This window comes from Dromaius novaehollandiae, chromosome 18 (genome assembly GCF_036370855.1).
Source record: "Dromaius novaehollandiae isolate bDroNov1 chromosome 18, bDroNov1.hap1, whole genome shotgun sequence".
Lineage (NCBI taxonomy): Eukaryota > Metazoa > Chordata > Aves > Casuariiformes > Dromaiidae > Dromaius > Dromaius novaehollandiae.
In genome coordinates, this window is record NC_088115.1 from 5,016,457 (window position 1) to 5,035,669 (window position 19,213).

At 48.0% G+C, this 19,213-nt stretch overlaps 1 protein-coding gene across 2 annotated transcripts in view; it reads left to right on the forward strand.

Moving 5' to 3' along the window:
* The first annotated feature begins 8,481 nt into the window (after nucleotides 1-8,481).
* MYH10 (myosin heavy chain 10) overlaps nucleotides 8,482-19,213 on the forward strand; it is a 106,040-nt gene continuing 95,308 nt past the window's right edge. For both annotated transcript variants that reach the window (XM_064522485.1, XM_064522486.1), the window contains exons 1-2: nucleotides 8,482-8,616; nucleotides 11,234-11,611. In XM_064522485.1, the coding sequence (XP_064378555.1) occupies nucleotides 11,267-11,611 (345 nt within the window). In that variant the 5' untranslated portion in view covers nucleotides 8,482-8,616; nucleotides 11,234-11,266. The remainder of the gene's footprint in view (nucleotides 8,617-11,233; nucleotides 11,612-19,213) is intronic.

Genomic DNA, 19,213 nt, shown 5'->3' on the forward strand with positions numbered 1-19,213 from the left:
GTACTTGCAAAACAAACAAGCAAATGTGAGTTAATCATCAGTGTGAACAGAAAGGGCTAGCTGCAGCACAAGAGGTGTATCACACAGTAACTGCATCCCTCACGGTCTCTGCTGGACATGGGAGGGTGGCAGAGGTTGGGACATAGCTGTTCCGCCCTTGTCTCCGCATTGTCCAGAGCCAGTGGGAGACAAGGACACGTCCAAGCCAGTCACCACTTCCACCTTGGACTGTAATCCCTGTTTTGAAGCAGAAGCTGCACTTGCACCCTGGGAGAAGCACTTGCACATCTGTGCCGGAGGAGAACTCCCTTGTTTGGGAGGGGGGTGGCCTCCACGTGGAGAACTCCAGCTGCGAGGCCATCCAGGGACACCTGTGACCACAGTCCAGCCTAGGCTGTCCCTAAACACAGCCCCAGCCTTACGGGACAGTAAAGTCTGTGGCCACCAAGCAAGCCCAAGTCTGCTCTTGCAGCTTAACGGAGACCAGCGGTGTTGGGAAGGATGGTGTTTGAGGAGGCCAGTGGCCATGCAGAAGAGGAACCAAGGCAGGGAATGGTTTTCAAGTTCCCTTGAAATGTGAACAAGACAACAAGTTCACAGGAAGGGAACGTCAGACATGATTAGGGGCTCCTGGGGCCTTTTATTTTTTTACAAGATGGAACATTTGTACTTTGCCAGAGTAAAATAGCTGTGGCTGAACTCCTCCTTCTGCACTATCCCTGAAGATGTTCAAGTCGAAGCTGGGGTGCCAGCTAGCACTTGGGATGCCAAGGGCACATATGTGCTGGTGATGCAGAGGCTCAAGTGGGCAGCAGCTCCCAAACGCCTGCTCCCATCCGTGGGTAGGCTCGGCAAGGAGCTGGAGTGTGGCTGTCCTGTCAGAGCCAGCGACCGGGAACGGCAGCTTCCACCTTCCTGACCTGCCGGGCTCAGAGACCCACATGCCCCAGCATTTGGGTCCTCAGGGATGGCTGGATGGGCTCCCGCCAGCCCAGATGCTGAGAATTATATATCTGAAGACAGGAGAGGGCATAACGTGCGTGCCGGCCTGCTCAAGGGAGCAGGCAGCAACTTCGCTATAAAAAGCATCATAATTGACTTCCAAACGGGTGATTCAATAACAAATGCAAAAGTAATATTAAAGCTGCCTGCTGTGCCAACTGCTGGCTGTCTGCAGCAATAAAAATGCCATAAATCAGCTCCAATTAAAGACTGCACAGAGTCTAACAGGCGGCTCCAGCTGAAGCCGGGAAACTCCTCCATATGCTGAAATTGCCAGGGCAACCCTGCAAGCCGTTACTTGCCACTTGCAGGTGACTGGAGATGGTTGGAGGATGCAGGCGCTGCAGGTTGGCCCCACGCATGCTCGTTTCTGAAGTACAACAGAGTTTTACAGCCAGTGTTAGGAGATTTGGAAGTGCCCATGTCTGATTTTCAAACCCGAGGCCGGATTTGGGAATGCTTTTCGAGGGTTTTCCTGTGAGACGCAAGCTCTTGGGGGTAAGATCTGAAGAAGTGCTGAGGTTGCTGATAGCCCTGGAGACTGCTGACAATCTCGTGATACCTGTCGGCAAGCTTCAGCACGCACATGCTTCCCCAGCCGGCCCCCTGGGCAGCCCACACCTCCTTGCAAGGCAAGAAGACTTACCAAATGCCTTATTAATCTTTAAAAATGGGCCTTAGGCTCCCAAACCACTCAAGAACTCATAAAATCTCTGCTCTTGGCAGAGGGTTCCTCCTCTGTGGTCTGTCAGATCCTATAGAGATGCCATCCTCAGCTCTTTTTTTGGCTGTTGGCTCCTCAGAACGGGCCCTGAAGAGTTTTTCTCCTCCGTGGCATGTTAGGGCATTCGAAAAGCCTAAGCGGGCAAGTGGGAGGCCGACACCAGGAGCTGAGATGTGCGAGTGCAAGCTCCCTTTCCGGTGCCCCTGCCGCGGGCTGGCTGCACGCGGCCATCGAGTGGGTGCTCTGCTGCCTGCCCGCCTGCCCCAGTGGCACTGCCCAGCGCCCGCCCGGCCTGGGGAAGCTCGGCCCGGGCATCACCCCACGTCTCAGCACCTCACCTGCCCCCGCGCAGCCCCAGTGTCACCCCATGCCCCACACAGGCAAGTTTCACCATGGCTTTGCTGCTTGGCTAAAGGGCGCAGTGAGAGCTCTCATCCAGGGCGCTGGTTATGCCCAGATGGGAACTTCTCAACACTGTTTTTTTCCCTGTTGGAATATGCTGATTTGATACTTTTTTTGTAGAAAAGGGATGCTCTTATTTAAAAATCTGCCAGAACAGAGCCTTTCATCTTGGATGGAAGTTCTGGTCCAAGAGAGAAAGGTTTGCCCTGTTCAGACTGGCTGAGACCCCCTGCCAGGGGGTGAGAAACCAGACCTGGGCAGCTGTGCTCTGCCGGCTTTCCGGCCAGGGCGTGAACTCAGTTCTCCCACCCTGTGGGTTTTGATACTGTGAATTAATTCAGGGTCAGCCCCTCAGTTTCTGCCCTGGAGCAGCATTCTGTAGAGACGAGAACTCTAAACTGGTGAGAGATGAGCCACATCCCAGCATGGCAGCCCCTGTGCTCACCCGCAGTGTCTGAATCAGGAGGTGCCACTGCCCCGGTCTCCTACAGCTCTGCAGAGGACTCCAGCCCTCGGGCCACGGCCGGGGACTCACGTTCCTTTGCTGCACTTCTGTATATGACACACGTCAAAAAATTACCAGGCTTGCTCAGCCATGAATGGGGTATTTAGTACAAATTAGAAAATGTTCTATGAGCCTTGACAGTGCGGGGCAGAGGGACAGGCAGGACAGACGACAGACAGTTAGGGGATAAACAGAATTTCCAACCAAGGTAGCGAAGGTGAGTGCTGTATCGGTAGTAATGCATGAGCCATGCCTATAGACTATGCGAATGGGGCATGAGAGAGCATGCTACAAATAAATCCTACATTTGAAACACAGAGGGGAATCTTTCTCATCTAGCGAGGTATGCGTGACGTGCTCATCCTGCCGGCATCTGAGCACCTAATCTTGCAGTTGTGCCGAGTAAAGTCCAGTTCTGGATGAGGTCGAGATCCCCAGGGAAATGTGCCCTTCACAAATGAACCCATGGGAAACCGCCACCGTTTTCTTTATTTTTTTGACGTTTGCAAAATCATAACTGACCCTGCTTTGAGCAGGAGGTTGGATTAGATGATCTCTTGAGGTTCCTTCCAGCCTGAATCACCCTACGATCCCCCAAAAATCTTTTTTCTGGCCTTCCTACTCGCCCACCTGCTAAATTCTGACCTCTTGAAAATGGTTCTGTAAGGGAGAAGTGCCTCTGTAGACCTCATAGCTGTTCCTGCAATGCAAACTGGTGTAAATGGGATAGGAATCCGGCCCAGTGAATCACAAGCTCTTGGCTAGCCAGAAGTAAAGGGGCTGCGCCCCAAACCTGCAGCACACGGTTTTCCCGGGGATGATTTCCGACCTAAGGGTGTGGTGAATGCGGCGGGGGAGGAAAGATCTCGCAGACAAGTTCCTGCTTCGAGGGGAAAGGGAGGTTCAGATTTCTGGCCGTTTTTAACAGAGGCCTGTGGATGAGCCCTCCTTTTCCTTGAGGGAGGAGAAACGTGTGCCAAACCCTGTACTGAGGGTGGAAGGTATGGTTGCAAAAATCCTGTTCTGCCTTCTCAGCCACTGCTTCTTCCAAGCATGACGAAAGGAGGAAAGGGGAAGGAAGGGAGAAAGCACGGAGCGGGCCGGCAAAGGTGGCCCACGCTGCAGCTTGCTCCAGAGGCTGGTGCGGCCGGCTGTCGCTCCTAGCGTGTTTGCAACAGGACGATCTGACCGAGATCTCATCCCAGGTCCTCCACTTTGGTCCTTCACGTTCAAAGGCGGCTAGCTGATGTTCTGCAAAGCGTATCTTCTTCCAGCACAACCTGGTAGCCAGTGGCCACGTGGCTGTCAGAGACTTGCTTGGGGGGAATGCAAACCTTTTACTCCACTGCTCAGATCTTGACTCATTTGCTGAAGAGGTGGCTATTTTTGCTGACCTGACATCAGTCTCACAGCAGCCTATCCAATGAACTATTGTGCAATCCCCCTTTTGTGAGTAAGAAGCAGACTTTCCATTCCTGATTTAGCTAACTTTTTAAACTATCCAGGACTAAAATATATAATGGGTGAGACAATGAAGCTCATATTTGGTGCTGATCCCTGCGAGGCACCCTGGAGAACACCTCCTATTTCAGAACGTTTCCTATTGACATACGAGATAAAATAAACAGTACAGTCCCAGTGGACTGCATGGTTCAAGAAATAAGTGTAACCTCATCTTACTGTAATTCATTATATCTCGGAAAGCTTTGAAACACAAGCATTAGGCACGAGGCTTGAACCTCCAATTCCTTTCAAGCCTCTCCCATAGAAATGTTTACTATAAAGTCATTTTATTGTGGAATGATTTTTCTTCTATTCTTACACTTCTCTGTGTTTTGATTCCATGCAACAAAAATTTTTTTACATGAGCAACTCTGCCTTTTCTTCACACCTTCCTTCTGAAGACACTGAATCATATTATAAATAAAACTTGATATCACCTCTGAAATGGCAAACTGGCATAAGCCTCTTACCTTCTCCCTTAGCAGGATAAGCTAGGGCAGGGGAAGGTACAGTGGCTCACCCAAAGTCACAGCAAGTGGAAACTGAATCCAAGTGAATTTTCTTCACCTGTCCCCTTGTCACCACGAAGCACAGCTGACCTGACCATATTCTCTTTCTGCATATAAAGCTCCTGTGTTTAAATATTTAATTCTAGATCCTGACTCTCAACACTGTTTGGTACTTGAGGTTATAAAGAACAATTTGACCCAGAAATTTGCTAAAATGCCCTGCTTAGCAGAGATGTGGGGCTCCTGAGGGAGGCCAGACCTGGGTCTTTAACTCCTGGAAACGTGCCCAAAGCCTGTCGTGTTCAGAAAGCAGGGCAGGGAGGAAAGGCACGAGTCTCTGCAGGAAGCAAAGATGTCAAATAAGCAAGGAATGGGGGTGTCTGGCTTATTCGTAGATGCCGGTAGGGACATGGGACAGGACAAGCATCTGCTGGATGTTGGTTGTGTGTTTTCCGCTTGCCACAACAACATCCAAAGCAATGCTGGGGATGCAGCTACACAAAGCCCATTAGTGGAAATTAGTTTTCATTAAATGCCAACAGTAGCAAAACCTCTAAATTAAAAGTGAATGAAGCATTTTTTGCCTAAATCCCCCACATTGTTTTGAAAATCTCAAGCACTGCTTTAAGCTTAAGTGGTATTTATTTATCTATCCGTGTTCCAGCTCTGGAAACACCCACGGGGACATGCTCTGCCTTCAGCAGATGAATGCCCTAGCAGGAGGAGTATCATTCATTATAGTTATATCATTATAGTTAATGTTAAGGAAATGATTTTAGGATTAGGGACTAGCTGAATTTTTATTTCAGATAAAAATCTTTAATAGAAGATGTTTCTGCTCTTTCCAGACTTCTGGGGAAGATTTTAAAAAAGTCATCTCTCCTTTTATGGGTTAAAGAGAGTCTGCGGATTTGGGGAATTCCTTCTTAGTACCGGCTTGGATAAAAATAATTGTGCGATAATAATAATAACTTAATGCTATAACCCTGACACGCTCCATGTGGCATCTATGGGATCCTCAAAGATTTTCCATGGAAATCATTTTCTAAAAGAAAGTAAAGTCTCCAGCCGGTTTGTCACTAAAACAATGTTTTCTGTGTGATGCTTCTATTTTTCTTTTAAGGAGCCTGCATGCCTAAAAATGGAAGTATTTTGCCCGGAGCCCGAAGCGGCGTGGAGCGGGAGTGCTGCCCCGGCGTGCGTCGGTGCTGCGGCCCCGATGCCGCGTGTCCCGAGCCGCCCCGAGGGGCAGCGGTGGCTGGCTTTCAGAACTCAGGGACATTTGCCACCATTTGAATACGTGGCTTTTCCACAGGGAGCGAAATCCTCCGCAGGCTGCTCCGCGGCAGAGCTCCGGCGTGCCGCCCCGTGAGCCCGTCCCGAGCACCCTGCGAAGGCCTGGTGGTTGAGCAAGGGAAAGCTGGAAACACCCGGAGGCGCGGCAGGCGGAGCACCCACGTCTAAGCCAGCCGAACCGCACGCCGTGCTGGCCTAGCACCGCTGCCTGCGGCTGCCCGGGAGCGGCCGTCCTCGTCCTCGCAGGGCAAGACCAGCCGGGGAGTAACCGGCCTTTCGGCTTTCATCCGCCTGCGCTTCCGAGTCAACACCCTCATTTCTCTGCGAAACAGGACGTACGAGACCTCCCACTGAAACGGCAATTAGGAGCGAGACTTTCATACGAATCCGGGTGCCAGGGGTTGCGCAGGAGCTGCTTCGTGCGCGCAGCTGAGCAGAGATGACGGAAGGATTTCTAGCTCCTTGCAAGGAGCCCGACTGCCCACGGGGAGGGGGAAGCCCTTAGGGCTCCCCTTTGTGAACACAGCATCGAGTCCAAAAATGATCAAAATCACAGGTGCACCTTCAAAATGCTTGCATGTATGCACTGAGTCTGCAGAAAGTCCTGCTTCCTAAACACGGGGGGGTCGGTAGACGTCAGAGAGAGTCTCCTCACTGCTGTCCCCAAGGGTTTCGGGCCGTGCCTGGCCCCCAGGCCTTGCCGGGCTCCCGGCTGCGGGTTCGTGCAGCTCTGTTTCCTGAGCCGCTCGCATTTGCCTTAGGTTTGGGTGGGGAGTCGAAGCTGCAGGTTGGGCAGTGGAAAGCCCCGGTGCTTTAGCTACCTGCTCCCGTGCAGGGCGCTGTGGCGGCGGTGAGGGGAGGGTTATGCCCGCTCCCAGGAGGTTCAGCGCACTGTGCCCAGTTCCAGGCCAGGGAACTCAACACGGGAAGACTTTGCAAAAAATGAGCAAAGCCCTCATGCTTTTGAAGCTCTTCGTCTCAAAACCTCAGGCCCACTCAAGCAGGAGCAGCAGATGAGTCTGCCGGCCGCAGCCACGGCGACATGTTAAATGTTAAACCCCCCCCCAGCGCTTTGGAAAGCCCACGCGAGCCGGCGGGCACGGAGAGCTGCCTTTGGAGACACTGAAAACGGTTTTTTCTCCCACTGCATGGTTTTTTTTGCCTACCCCCCCGATTCAGAGAAGGTGCTGGTAAATGGGAGAGAGCTCCAGGAAACCACCAGGATTGTGATTAAGGACCTGCAAAACATCCATCGGTTTCCCGTGCGGCCTGGGAAGGAGAAGGCCGCGGCTGCTCGGTCGCCGCCGAGCCGTCGCCGAGCCGTCGCCGAACCGCCCTCGGCCCAGGGGCTGCTGCTCCCGGCGCGGGGGAGCGAGCCAGGACCCGGGGGCTGGAGGTCTGGGTCAGACGCCTTCAGACGCGACATAAGGCGCCTTTTTAAAAAAAACAGCGGGGGTAATTAACCCTGGGAGCAACTACGGAGGTTTGCGGCAGGGTTTCTGGAATTGGGGACTTTGAACGGGGACGGGACGCTTCTCTGGCGACGAAGGGGGCAGCGCCGGCGGGGCGCGGGCCGGCACGCTGCGGCCACAGGGCCCGTCGTCCTCTCCCGATGCCGCTGGGGGCTTCGCCCTCCTCTGCCGCAGCCAGCCCGGCCGGGCCTGGGCCCGCTGCGCCGGCGGGGGTCTCCCCGGACACGGGAGGGTTGGGCACGTTTCTGCGGTAACTCGGGGCGCTGCACAGCCTCCCCGTCGGGCAGACGCCGGGAGGAGCGGGGAGCGCTGCCGGTTTCGGAGGCCCCCACGGGCCACGGCGTCCGTCGCCGGTCGCAGAGGCAGCAGCGGGGTTTTCCTGCAGCCGCGCTCCCCAGGGGGGCTGGGCGCTACTGGTCATGCACGACGTTACAGAGCGGGGCCGGGGCCATTTCTCGGCGTGCGAACGGCGAGCAGCCGCGCACCCCCGCTGCCGCGCACACGGGTGATCGGCGCAGGGCGCGCGGGGGCCCGGCAAGGCCCCGCCAGGGCGCTGCAGGCGGCGGCTGCGTGCGCGCAGCTCCCTGCAAGGACAAAGGCGCTGCGCGGGGCGGGGGGGCCGCGGCTCCCTGCGGGGGGGGGGGGGGGCCGCACCGTGAGGCCCCGCCGCCGCGCGCAGGGCGCGGGGAGCTGCGGGAACCGCGGGCCGCAGCCGCGCGCGCCCCGCGCTGCAGCACCGCGCGCGCCGCCCGCTGCGGCGCCGGGCACGCGCCGCGCCCCCCGCCCGGCGTGCTGCAGCGCGGGGCGGGGCCCGACCTGAGCGGCGCGGCGGCCGCCCACTGAGAGGGGCGCTCGGGGCTGACGGGCGGGCGGAGGCCGCCAATGAGCGCCGACAGGGCGGGGCGAAGGCGGAGGCGGGGTTTGGAGGGTAGCGTGTGGAGGTTGCTATGGCCGTGGCGGGAGAGAGGCCGCGCTGCGGGCCAATGGGCGAGCGCGCGGCGCCGGATGGACGGCGCCTGCGCCCAATGGGAGCGCCGTCGGCGGCGGCGGGGGGCGGGGCCGTCGGCGGCGGCGAGCGGGGGGCGGAGGGCTCGGTGTGGCGCTAAAGGAGCGCGGCGGGAGGGGGGCGGAGCGGCGCGAGTGCGGAGGAGCCGGGCGGGCGGCGCGAGCTCCGGGGCACGGCGGCGACCGGGCGCCACACAGGTGAGGCGGCGGGGGCCCGCGGCGGGCGGCCCTGCGGCGGGGCTTTGCCCCCCTCCTCCTCCCGGCGCGGGGGCGGCGGGCCCGCCACACAAAGACCCCTTGTGCCGCCGGGCCGTTGCGCCCGCCGCGCGCCCCCTCCCCCTGCGCCGCATCGCGCCGCTCCCGGGCGCACCGCGGGGAGAGGTGGCCATTTTCTCCCTCTCCCGCAGCCTCCGTGCGGGCGGGGCGGCGCATCCCGCCGCTCGGCCGGGGGTGTCGCCGCTGCTGCTGCGGCGGCGCGGGGCGGCGGGGGTCGGGCCGCGGCGGGGGCGGGCGGGCGCTGCCGGGCCGGGGGAGGCGGCCCCGGCGCCTCTTTTGTCCCTCGGGCGCGGGCGGCGGGGCCCGCGCGTGTCGGCGGGGCCTCAGGGCAGCGGCGCGGGGCGCGGGGCCGTTGCGGCGGCGGCGGGCTCCTCCGGGTGCCGCCGTCCTTGAGAGCGCCAGGGCTGCATTGAGGGATGCCACTCCCCATCCCTGCTGCTGGGGCTTCTCCCTCTCCTCCCCCTCCCCCTTTCCCCTTTTGTTTGGAAAGGCAGAATATGTGTAGGTTTCCTCTTTTTCTTTTCCTTGATACTAGCTTATTTGGGAGTGCTGGATTCCTGCGTGATGGATGTGCTCATCTGAGTATTTCCTTTAAATGCCATTGTTAGCAGAAGGGCCCTGCGTGGAGCAAAGGGCAACTTGCTTGGCTTTTGTGGAGGGTCTTTTGTGATGGGCTCTGGGGAGTTAAAAGGCGAAGTGGGAAAACGACCCTGTAGCTGTCTGTGGTCCCTCAACGCTAGATGTATTCTCCAGCAACTAATACAAAGTCAGTCCTTGCGTTTATTTCAGACCTCAGCCTTTCATTCTGCTGAGGAACAATGCTGATTAATTTCATTGTGTGAGGTTTTTCTCCTGACCTCCAGCTTTCACTGTATCTCAGTGTGTAAAACTGAGACCAGGCTTGCCATAAATGAGTGCGTTTATATGTTGTAGCTACCCAGGCAGCCTTTGCAGGCTTGACCCTGGGATGCGTTTGCACAGGAGGGAAGCAATGGTATTTCAGGCCTTTGTTGCAACTTAGGTTGCAATCTAGCATAACGGGGACAGCTAGCTTGCTGGACTGTGGTTCAAGGCTCTGATATTAAATTTTTGGGGTTTTATTGAGTTAGATGGCTAGTATTCCTTGAATAACTCTTCTTTCTTCTGGCTGTGGAGTCCAGCTATTATTTAAAGTGCCCCCTCAATATTTTCCTTTTGCTTTAGTGGATTTTTCTCATATAGAAGCTCTTTAGAGATACTTTAAGTGTTGAGTCATCACCTCTTGATTTGAATTGAACAGTCTATAGTAAACGGTCTGCTCCTCAAACCTCTGAAGGATTCGGTGACTTCATGCTTTCTTCTTGCTGAAGTCAGACAGCATAACAAACCCCCATGCTGTAGATGGAGACATAGCTATTGTACTTAATTATATGCTCTTCTGAGGGCGTGTGTGTTGCAAGACTTCCATCAGTGTGAATGCCATAGTATGAAGATGACAAATGCAGTTTGTGAAATCTTTCTTGCTTTTGAAGCTAACCTTTATATTGGGAAATGGTAGCCTCTTCCATGAGGTAATCTAACATTCTTCAGCAGAGAAGATCTAATGAATGAATAAACAAGATATTTAAAGACCTCAGCAGTACGTATTTTGGCTTGACCTTCTGGATATGACAGCATTAGCTGAAGATGCAATAGCCCTTTAGGGGCAAATAGGTAAAATCAGTGTGCAAGAGCTCTTGTCAGCAGGTTCCCCACCTCCCTTCAAATTACCTGTGAAGCTGTTGAAAAAAATATGACTTCAGTGCTTGCTGCATCTTGAACCTCAAGATAAACTTGAGATCTGGAGATGCTTTTCTGGAACATGGTGTAGTGTCAATATTCAAAGCTGAGAACATAAGAGGCCTGTGAAAGTGCTAAGTCTAATATGTTTTCAGGAGGAATAAAAACAAAATTTGGCTCTACAGCCTGCAGAAACTCAAAATGTATAAAGTTCTTGTCTGTAATTGAAAATCCTCTTTTTATTTATTTATTTTTCTTTAACAAATGTTTTGTTCTCAGTTATCTAGTGTTAGCTATGTACTGAACATGGGGGTTTGTTTTTTGTCCCCTTCCCACCCCCCTGTTGTTCAGACTAAATTTAACAAAATCTTGCCAGTGTAATGTAATTGTGACATCTTTCTTATTTAAACACAGAAGACAGATAATTATTTTTCCTGCTAACAATTATCATATTTCTTGCAATGTCTCTTCCTAGTTAGTGCACAATTGGAATCAGTTCAAACTAATGAATTTCCTCTACTGGGTCTATGGTTATAAATGAAACATCACTTTGACTTTTGTACAGCAGTTCCTTTATTCAGAGGGTCATCCTGCAGATTGAGCCTATGAGTTGTATAGCAAACTTTTTTTTTTAATCTATACATGAAATTAACATTACTTCTTCAGTCAAGAGAAGATATTATTGATAAGCCATTTAATTGAAATTAATAGAGCTATGATAAATTACCAATACATTTTTAATCTAACACAGTTCTTGGTTCTCTTCTTCCCAATTTAACAGGGTAACTGTTAGTGGACACCTTCACTTCCTACAATGGCACAGAGATCTGGACAGGAAGATCCAGAGAGATACCTCTTTGTGGACAGGGCTGTAATCTACAACCCTGCCACCCAGGCTGATTGGACTGCTAAAAAGTTGGTGTGGATTCCTTCAGAGCGCCATGGTTTTGAGGCAGCCAGCATCAAGGAGGAAAAAGGGGATGAAGTGTTGGTTGAACTGGCAGAGAATGGAAAGAAAGCACTAGTCAACAAAGATGATATTCAGAAGATGAATCCCCCCAAGTTCTCTAAAGTGGAAGACATGGCAGAATTAACCTGTTTAAATGAAGCTTCTGTATTGCATAATTTAAAGGATCGGTATTACTCTGGGCTCATCTATGTAAGTACTACTAGAGTCTTTCCTGGTGCTAATTCAGCTAAAGCTTATCTGATTCCTGTTCTTTGTCTTATTTGAAATGGAGGAAGTGGGTCTTAGCTTTGTTTTTTGGTAACATAAATACATACATGTTCCCAGCAGTTAGATTAGGCCAGGATCTTTTTCTGTGCTGTGTCCAGGTCAAGAATTCTGTGTTGTCATTATACAAATAATAAAAAATTCTCCTATGGAAATAATTCTGCAAGCATCTTTCAAAAATAGAATGCTAAATGACAACTCTGGGTGCTTAGCTCATGCCACTAGTTAGAGCACTTGCCTCAGACATACTTAACTGATACAGTGAATAGTATGAAATAGCTTGTTTGAGCTGATGAGATATTACAAAATCTAATTTTGCTGAATTACTGTTGTTTAGTTGCTCATATGAATAAGCATGTAACTTGTTTTAACTTGCTGCATCTTAAAAATGGTAATAAGAGGGTATGCTATTATTTAAAAGTTGAAGTTGGAAAATGCTAGGAATGCAAAATGTCTTTTTGGAATCCAGTATCAACCTAGTGGGCCAGGAAAGAATGCATTCAAGTGCTTAAAATAAATCAATAAGATAAAGCTTTCTTTTTTTTCAGTGGTTTGGAAGTGCTAATTGAAACATCTGGCTTATCACCATCTTTCTATGGAGATAGAAATCACAAAGCCATTGATGCTTTTCTTTTGACCCTGTTACTTCCTTGAACAATGTTGAATGAATGTCTGTGGCATACAGTTAAGAGTAGCTCCTTGTTTCTTGGCAATCTGATTGCATAGTCACTTGTTGAGTCAGAGTGTCATTAAGAGCTACAAGTAGACTTTCTGTCTTAAAAGAAACTGTAACATCTGCCTAAATACTTGGCTCATCTTGGTAAACACTTGTTGTAAAGCTTAAATTCGCTTTGTCTGGTTCTGCTAGTTAGTTGGCTCATTTTTCCCTTCTGTCTAAGTATTCATGGGCAACCTTCTTTGTAGATTGGCCAGTGGAGGTATTTGGACTTACTAAAAACTATATGCGACTTCATAATATTCTTCATGCTGGTACTTCTGGGTCAATTTTCTATGTGAGGCCGTATACCTTCCCTCCCCCAGCTTCTGAGGGCTTCCATGAAGACCCTTAAAGTAGAACTCAGCAAAATACTTGTGGAATGCTTTCCACAAGCTTATAAGGAAAGTAGCTGGATAATTAGTAAGGATTGGATTGAAACTTAAAAGTAAACAAGTTGATAAGTCAAAAGTTCTCAGTATATGTATCATTCATAGCATTAGTTAAAAGCTGAAGACCATAAATGTCAAAGCAAGCTCTAATCTAAGGACTCATATGGCAAACATAGCCATGAGTGCTTCCGAGGATCAAGCTGAGAACCTGTCACTTCTCTATATACACAGATGGTACAGCACGTTGAAGCTTTGGACAACTGACAAATGAAGAGAAGGAGGAGGGGGAAAAAAAAAAAAGAAAAACCTCTGTGAAAGGCTGGCTTATCTATATGTAGTTCAAGTGATAATATAAAGCTGACTTACTCCTTCCCCCAAAAGTGCTTTCTTTAATTCTTTACAAACTGTGTCCTCGGCATTGAGATGCTACTGTCACAGAGGAGTATTACTGTATCGGTATATTACTAATGGCCTCCCCCACCCCCAAGCTGGAAAAAGTTTGGGATCAAGAAGCTAATGGATTTGTTGGCCTAAACTGGAGGCCTGAGTTACAGGAGCATTGCTGGAGGATGCTACCGTTACCAAGAATAGCGTCTCTACACAGCTGTATTAATGGCTTCTTAGCTGAAATCAAAATTCTGCTTACTTGGGGTGTAAGGCCACAGCAATTTTAATCAAGAACTGGAGATGACAATTTTTAGTGCAGCTCTGGATAGGGATCTTTGCTAGGGATCCCTAAGCTTCTTCCCAAATTGTGCACTATTGCTGTTGCTGATAGCAGAGCGCAGAGCAATTGCTATTGCTTGCTTAACTTGTTGATGTACACTTTGTGCAAGGGGGGGAAAAAAGGCAAAATTAGCAGAACTCAGTCGGCTAAAGGTGTGTCTTGAGTTCCAGGCAATATTGTCATAATAATTAACCTGAAATCTCTTATTTTGGAGCTGGTCTTGTGTGGTTAAGATAGAGGTGGTGAGTTAGTTAGATTTGGTTTCTCTGATTTACTGTAGACAATATACAGTGTTGCCTGCCTAGGAAATAGGAGGCAAGACTGTCAACTGAGTAGACACATGTTTCCCTTAAACCCCTAGAAAGGACACAACACAAGCTGAGGAATTTGGCCAGAAGGTTTAGTCATCTGTGTATAATCTACTGCCCCAAGAGAAGACTTAGGGGAACAGGGAAGACTAGTCAAAACTAGCTAGTGCCAGCCAGCATGATCTGGGTAGGGTATTCATGTCATCAAGAGGAGATTCATGGAACATCTAAAGAGGGATGATGATGAGTTTCTGGAACTTCTAGCACTTCTAGTATCTGCTAAGTGGCATGACCTCTGTCTCTTGAGTTGCATTGTTATTGTGCAATGAGAGATGAACACAAATGGAGGATCTGGAAGAGCAGTTGCTTGCAAAATTATGATGTCCCTGCTTGGTCCTGTCTGTTTATTACAGAACAAAAGATGAGAGGTAGCAGGGCTCTAAAAGTACTGCTGAGGGGGTGGGGGGTGGGAAAGGTTGGAGTATAGACTCCGAAGTCTCTTGCTTGCTCTGCTTTGGAGTGGCAGACTTTAATGCTAGCTCCATCATGTAGCTAGTAATATTCTTCATAGCTACAGATCAGAAGCTGCAGGAAGTTCAATATAAGGGTACCCAAGAGGAATACTAAAAGATTGGGCTCAATATGACTCTGCTTAGATTGGTGTGTTATGGTGGTTCTTTCATATCTTTAAGCCATGAAGAGTTATTTCTGCATATCTTTTTTTTTTTTAAAGTGCACCCTCCCCTCCTAAAAGACGATCTACTTCTTGTAACAAGTTTTGGATCACTGAGACCTGTAGTTTGAGGAAATGTCCTCATCTTTAAAAGGCATGCATGTAAAATGCCACAATGAAGCCTTCTAGATATAAGCCCTAGATCTTAGTATCTATCTAGTAAGCCTGAAACTTGTTATCAGATCTGTTAAGTCAGCTAGAGGTGGTCTTTATGGAAAAATAGAGAACATTTGAATTGGAACATGAAATGATAAAGAATATGTGAATCAGAATATGCAAAGGAGACCACTGGAAAGAGTGGATTTTAAGGGTCCATCAGTCCTGAATGCTTCAGAGTTCTCCAGATTGCTGTTGTCTTAACTTTTTGTGACGAGCTGTGATAGGAGGGATTACTGCTCTGGCCGTTCGTTTCATGATGCTCCTGGGTTTCTTGTGAACCAGCTTCTGAACATTTACCATCCAATATGGTGTCTTAACATAGAAAATCACTGACTCATTTCTTAAACTGCTGTGCTGTAAGCTGTGGTAGTTCAGAAGCTGTTTTACTAGTGGCTCAGGCATTTGTGGTGTCAGCTTGCTGTTTGTGGCGGGTGTGAAGCCTAGCTGAAGCAGTAACTTTGGCAGTCCGAGCTGTAGCTGTCTCTTTCAATTGGAGCACTAGGAAAAGGCAGACATCTGAAATGGGTCCTTAGTTTTGGTGGGAAGGTATGTGGGTGCTAGGGGAAATGAACGAAGAGGAGGATTTAGTCTGAAAACAAAATAGAAGGAAAGAAGGAGAGACGTAGCACTTAATATGGAGGGGGAAATACTTAGTTTCTGCTTTGATGGAAAGCAACAAATAAGGTCCAAAAGCTGAAATGGAATTTTCTTGTGTAGGAAGAAGTGTTTTGTCCCATCTTGATCTTTCCATGTGTTTCAGTATGGACAACTTACAAGCTTTCTGAATTGACTTTAAGGTTTAACATGTTGGCATGTTGGTTTTGTTTGGAACTAGGCTCCTATTCAAAGTTTACTACCAAGTGTGATGAAACAGCTGATCTGAAGGAAATAGCTGAATCCTGTTGTTTTCCTGTTTTTCCTTTTTTTTTTTTTTTTTTTTTTCCAGTTCAGAACAAGATGACTTAAAAAAATGAAAGTAAAGTTTGAGAACATGTACTATGCTGTCTCTAGAACTGCGAAAGGCAGAGTAATCAAGACTTTTCAAATGTTTTCAATAATGGGTTTCAGCTCTTCATTATGCAGTGTTCTGGATATAATTTTCTGAGTGTTTGGAATTTTAAAGTTGCTTAAAAGCATTTAATGCAGCTAACTACAGATCAAGAATGTATATGCCTTTTTTTCCTAAATGAGAGATAACTGCAATTACAAACATTCTGAGCTGGAACGTGCAGGGTAGTGACTTCCTGCTTCTAGCATAGAACTAGATGAAATTTCTTTCAGTAACTTAAAGCTCTGTTTTTGTCAGTACATCATTTTGATGGGAAATGGAAGGGGATCTTTCCTACTTTTTTTTTTTTTTTTTTTGGTACATTAGAAAAGTTTATATGTTCATACATACTTTAATAATTAAGGTAAAAATACAACCTGCTGCTCATCTTTTTAACAGAAATGTTTTGTTAAACAAAAATGGATCTTTTAAGCACACAAAACCAATCCTGCATATGTTTGACATGTTGTCTTGCTTTTCTGGAAAAGGTAGAAATCTTAGTATACTGTCCGAGTTGCAAGTGGTCGTATTTTAATGGTCTGAATGGTAAGTTCAGACTAGTATCTGAAAAATTTGTGTGTAAATGGCTAGTATTTAATGGCTTCATAAAAGTTACAGGTTTTGATGATCCTGTCTAACTGAAGGAAGATATCCCAGGACCAAAAATACTTAGTTTGTACATTCAACAGTTCCTGTTCCTGTCCCCAATAGTAAGATGGGATGAAGCAACTGAACACTCAAATGTAGGGAGTAATCTAACTCCAGTAAGGCATAGTATAATCAATATTTGATGGGCAAAAAAAAAAAAAAAAAAAAAAAAAAAAAAAAAAAAATCTATTTCAAGACTCGTTGCCCTGTGTCTCCATGTCTCCAGCTCTCCTGGAAGAAGAGTTCATTGCCCACAGTTGATTCTGTTTAGGTTATTGATGCTCACATAATCACTGCAATAACTACTTAACTGCTTCCTGACCTCATTCAGTCAAAAGAATTAAAGCTAATTTAATATTTCTCAAACTCTTGACTTCTAGTTAACCCATGCCATATGGCTTTTTGCACTGATTTGACTTAACATCAATAGAATAACCTATGTAACCTGTTGGCAGAGAGCCCATGACCTAGGTATGTGTGCTCAACTAAAAATTTTTAGCTGGGGACACATAGCCTGAAATGCACATGTACTGTAGTGAAGAGGTGACTGGTTCTGCTATTCCTTGAGATAGAAAAACAGTAAAGCAGTTTTGAGGAAAGGGCTGAATTCAACTCTAGCACTTGAAGGACTCTAATGAACTATGGATTAATTTTTCTCTCCCCTGTGTGTGTTTATTTTTCATTAGCAAAACTTCTTTGAAATGGTAGGAAATAATTTATGGCTATTAGAGCTTGTAGAACCTTACTGCTAATTCTGCTGTCAGCGTACGTGCTTACTTTTTTTAACCAGTAAAGGTAACATATATTGTTTTGCAATTATAAATATTTTTGCAGATTTCTCTGATTACAAATATTACTTCTGTAACTGGTCTGCAGCCCTGTGTTAGTCTCGGTTCTTGCTGTACACCCCACTCTTTTTTGGAGAGAAGAAGGAATGAATGTAGTCCACTCACAGCAGGCTCCAGAACTGGGGGAGGGCTTATAGCCAGCTAAACTGCAGTTTCATAAGCTGTTTCTTCTCTAGGTCTCCTCTAGGCCCTCTGGGGCCAGAGCATAACCTAGAACAATCGGTGTTATTTAATAAGCTTCTATGTTGTTGTTGCTTAGAGGACTATTGGTTTTGGAAGGGAGAGAACTTGTTATAATTTTCACGCTGGTATAGTCTGTGCATGTTCCTAATTCCTACATATAGAAGACAGTTTTTTAGCAGAACCTGTAAGACTCAAATAGGGGTTGTAATTGCCTGCTGCCGCAACCCCCCTGGCCTTGTAACACAAACCATTTGCTGGATCTAGTACCTAATATACAGCTGAAGAAATACTAGGGTTCAAACTGTAAGGGCTGCTTTGGCTGGAGAACTTGCATCTAGACCAACAAGAGTTATAGATGTGATCATCTTGGAAGCGTTCTGTCTGTTCTGCTAGAGAAGTCCCCTAAAACTGTCTTAGGGGTTTTAGGAAAGTGAGTCAATGTCCCCCTTGCCCTTAGACAAAACCAGGTATGATAGTGTGTGTTCTTGTCAGATGTTATCTCTGCTTCTGTTGAAAGTGGCAGCTTAGCAGCCTAAACAGTTGAAAGAATTTGGATTATGGACTCCCATTTAATCTCCTAGTTGAAGGAATGCACTGTATTGCAGGCATAAGGCTTGAAAGGACATCTTGCATCAGAAGTCGCAGGTAGCTTGTTCTAAGTCTTCTGTAGAATGGTCAAGCTCCAATATACAGCTAGACAAGAACCTTGTGAAGGGATATTGATATTTTTCTGGTTCTGGTGCAAATTAAGATCATGTTTTACTGCTTAGCAATGGCTGTGGCTGAAGGAATCGACCTGTGTTAGTGCCTGTGACACTGAGCCTGTCTGCCCCTAGTGAGAGAGATGCTGACTGAGCAGGAATATAACCTCCACTGCTGACTTAATTCTGGTTTTTCTCTCTTTAAACAGATAACTGAGGCTGTACAGTCCTGGGGAACCTCCTGTCTTCATTGATAACTGTAGAGAACATCTATAGCCAAGTCTCTTCTAAAGTTTGGGCTGTGCTTTTTTTAATAGCTTGTGTCCTGTGCTGTCCTGCTTTCCTTTCTCATCTACCTCATGCACAGAAGTTATTCAGCTGCCCTGAGTAGCAGTCAGTGGTGGTTGTCCCCTGCCCATCCTGCTCCAACCTCTGTCAGAGCAGGGTCTTCCACTACCCTGTAGTGGAGCTCTGTACCCTTGTCAACACTCTTGACCAGTACACATAAGGTTGCCACCAGGATTTTTTTATGCAGTTCTGCTAAAACTGTAAAGAGCTGTACTATAAAGCACTGCCTGCATTTCTATGGGACTTGAACTTAGAACTGGGTAACTGCCTCATTTAGGAGTAAAAAAAAAGTAGTACATAAGAAAAACATACTAAGCTCAGAGGCTGTATGTAGTAGGGCTTGGAGTATGGAAGGCAAGTTTATAACCTTGTAAGGTTAAATTAGACAAGAAAATCATGTAATAGTGCGATTTATTATATGGAGAATGTGCTCTACCCCGTACTAGTATACGGAAGACTGCTTAAAACAGGTTTTGTATTCTAGGCTGGAAACTACTTGTTTGTGCTACAGGTAACAATAGATGTCTAGGTGCTACCTCAATTTAATTATATATGTGGTAATAGAATAAATGTCTTTTTCTATTCTATATTTAAAGAACTGGAGATAGCTTACATCACCTGGTTACTGAGGTTCAAAATTATTTGTTACAAATTCCAAAAATTTACCTGCATCTTGCTAGTACACTCTGAAGTGACTCTTGGAGTCCCTTTTGGTGT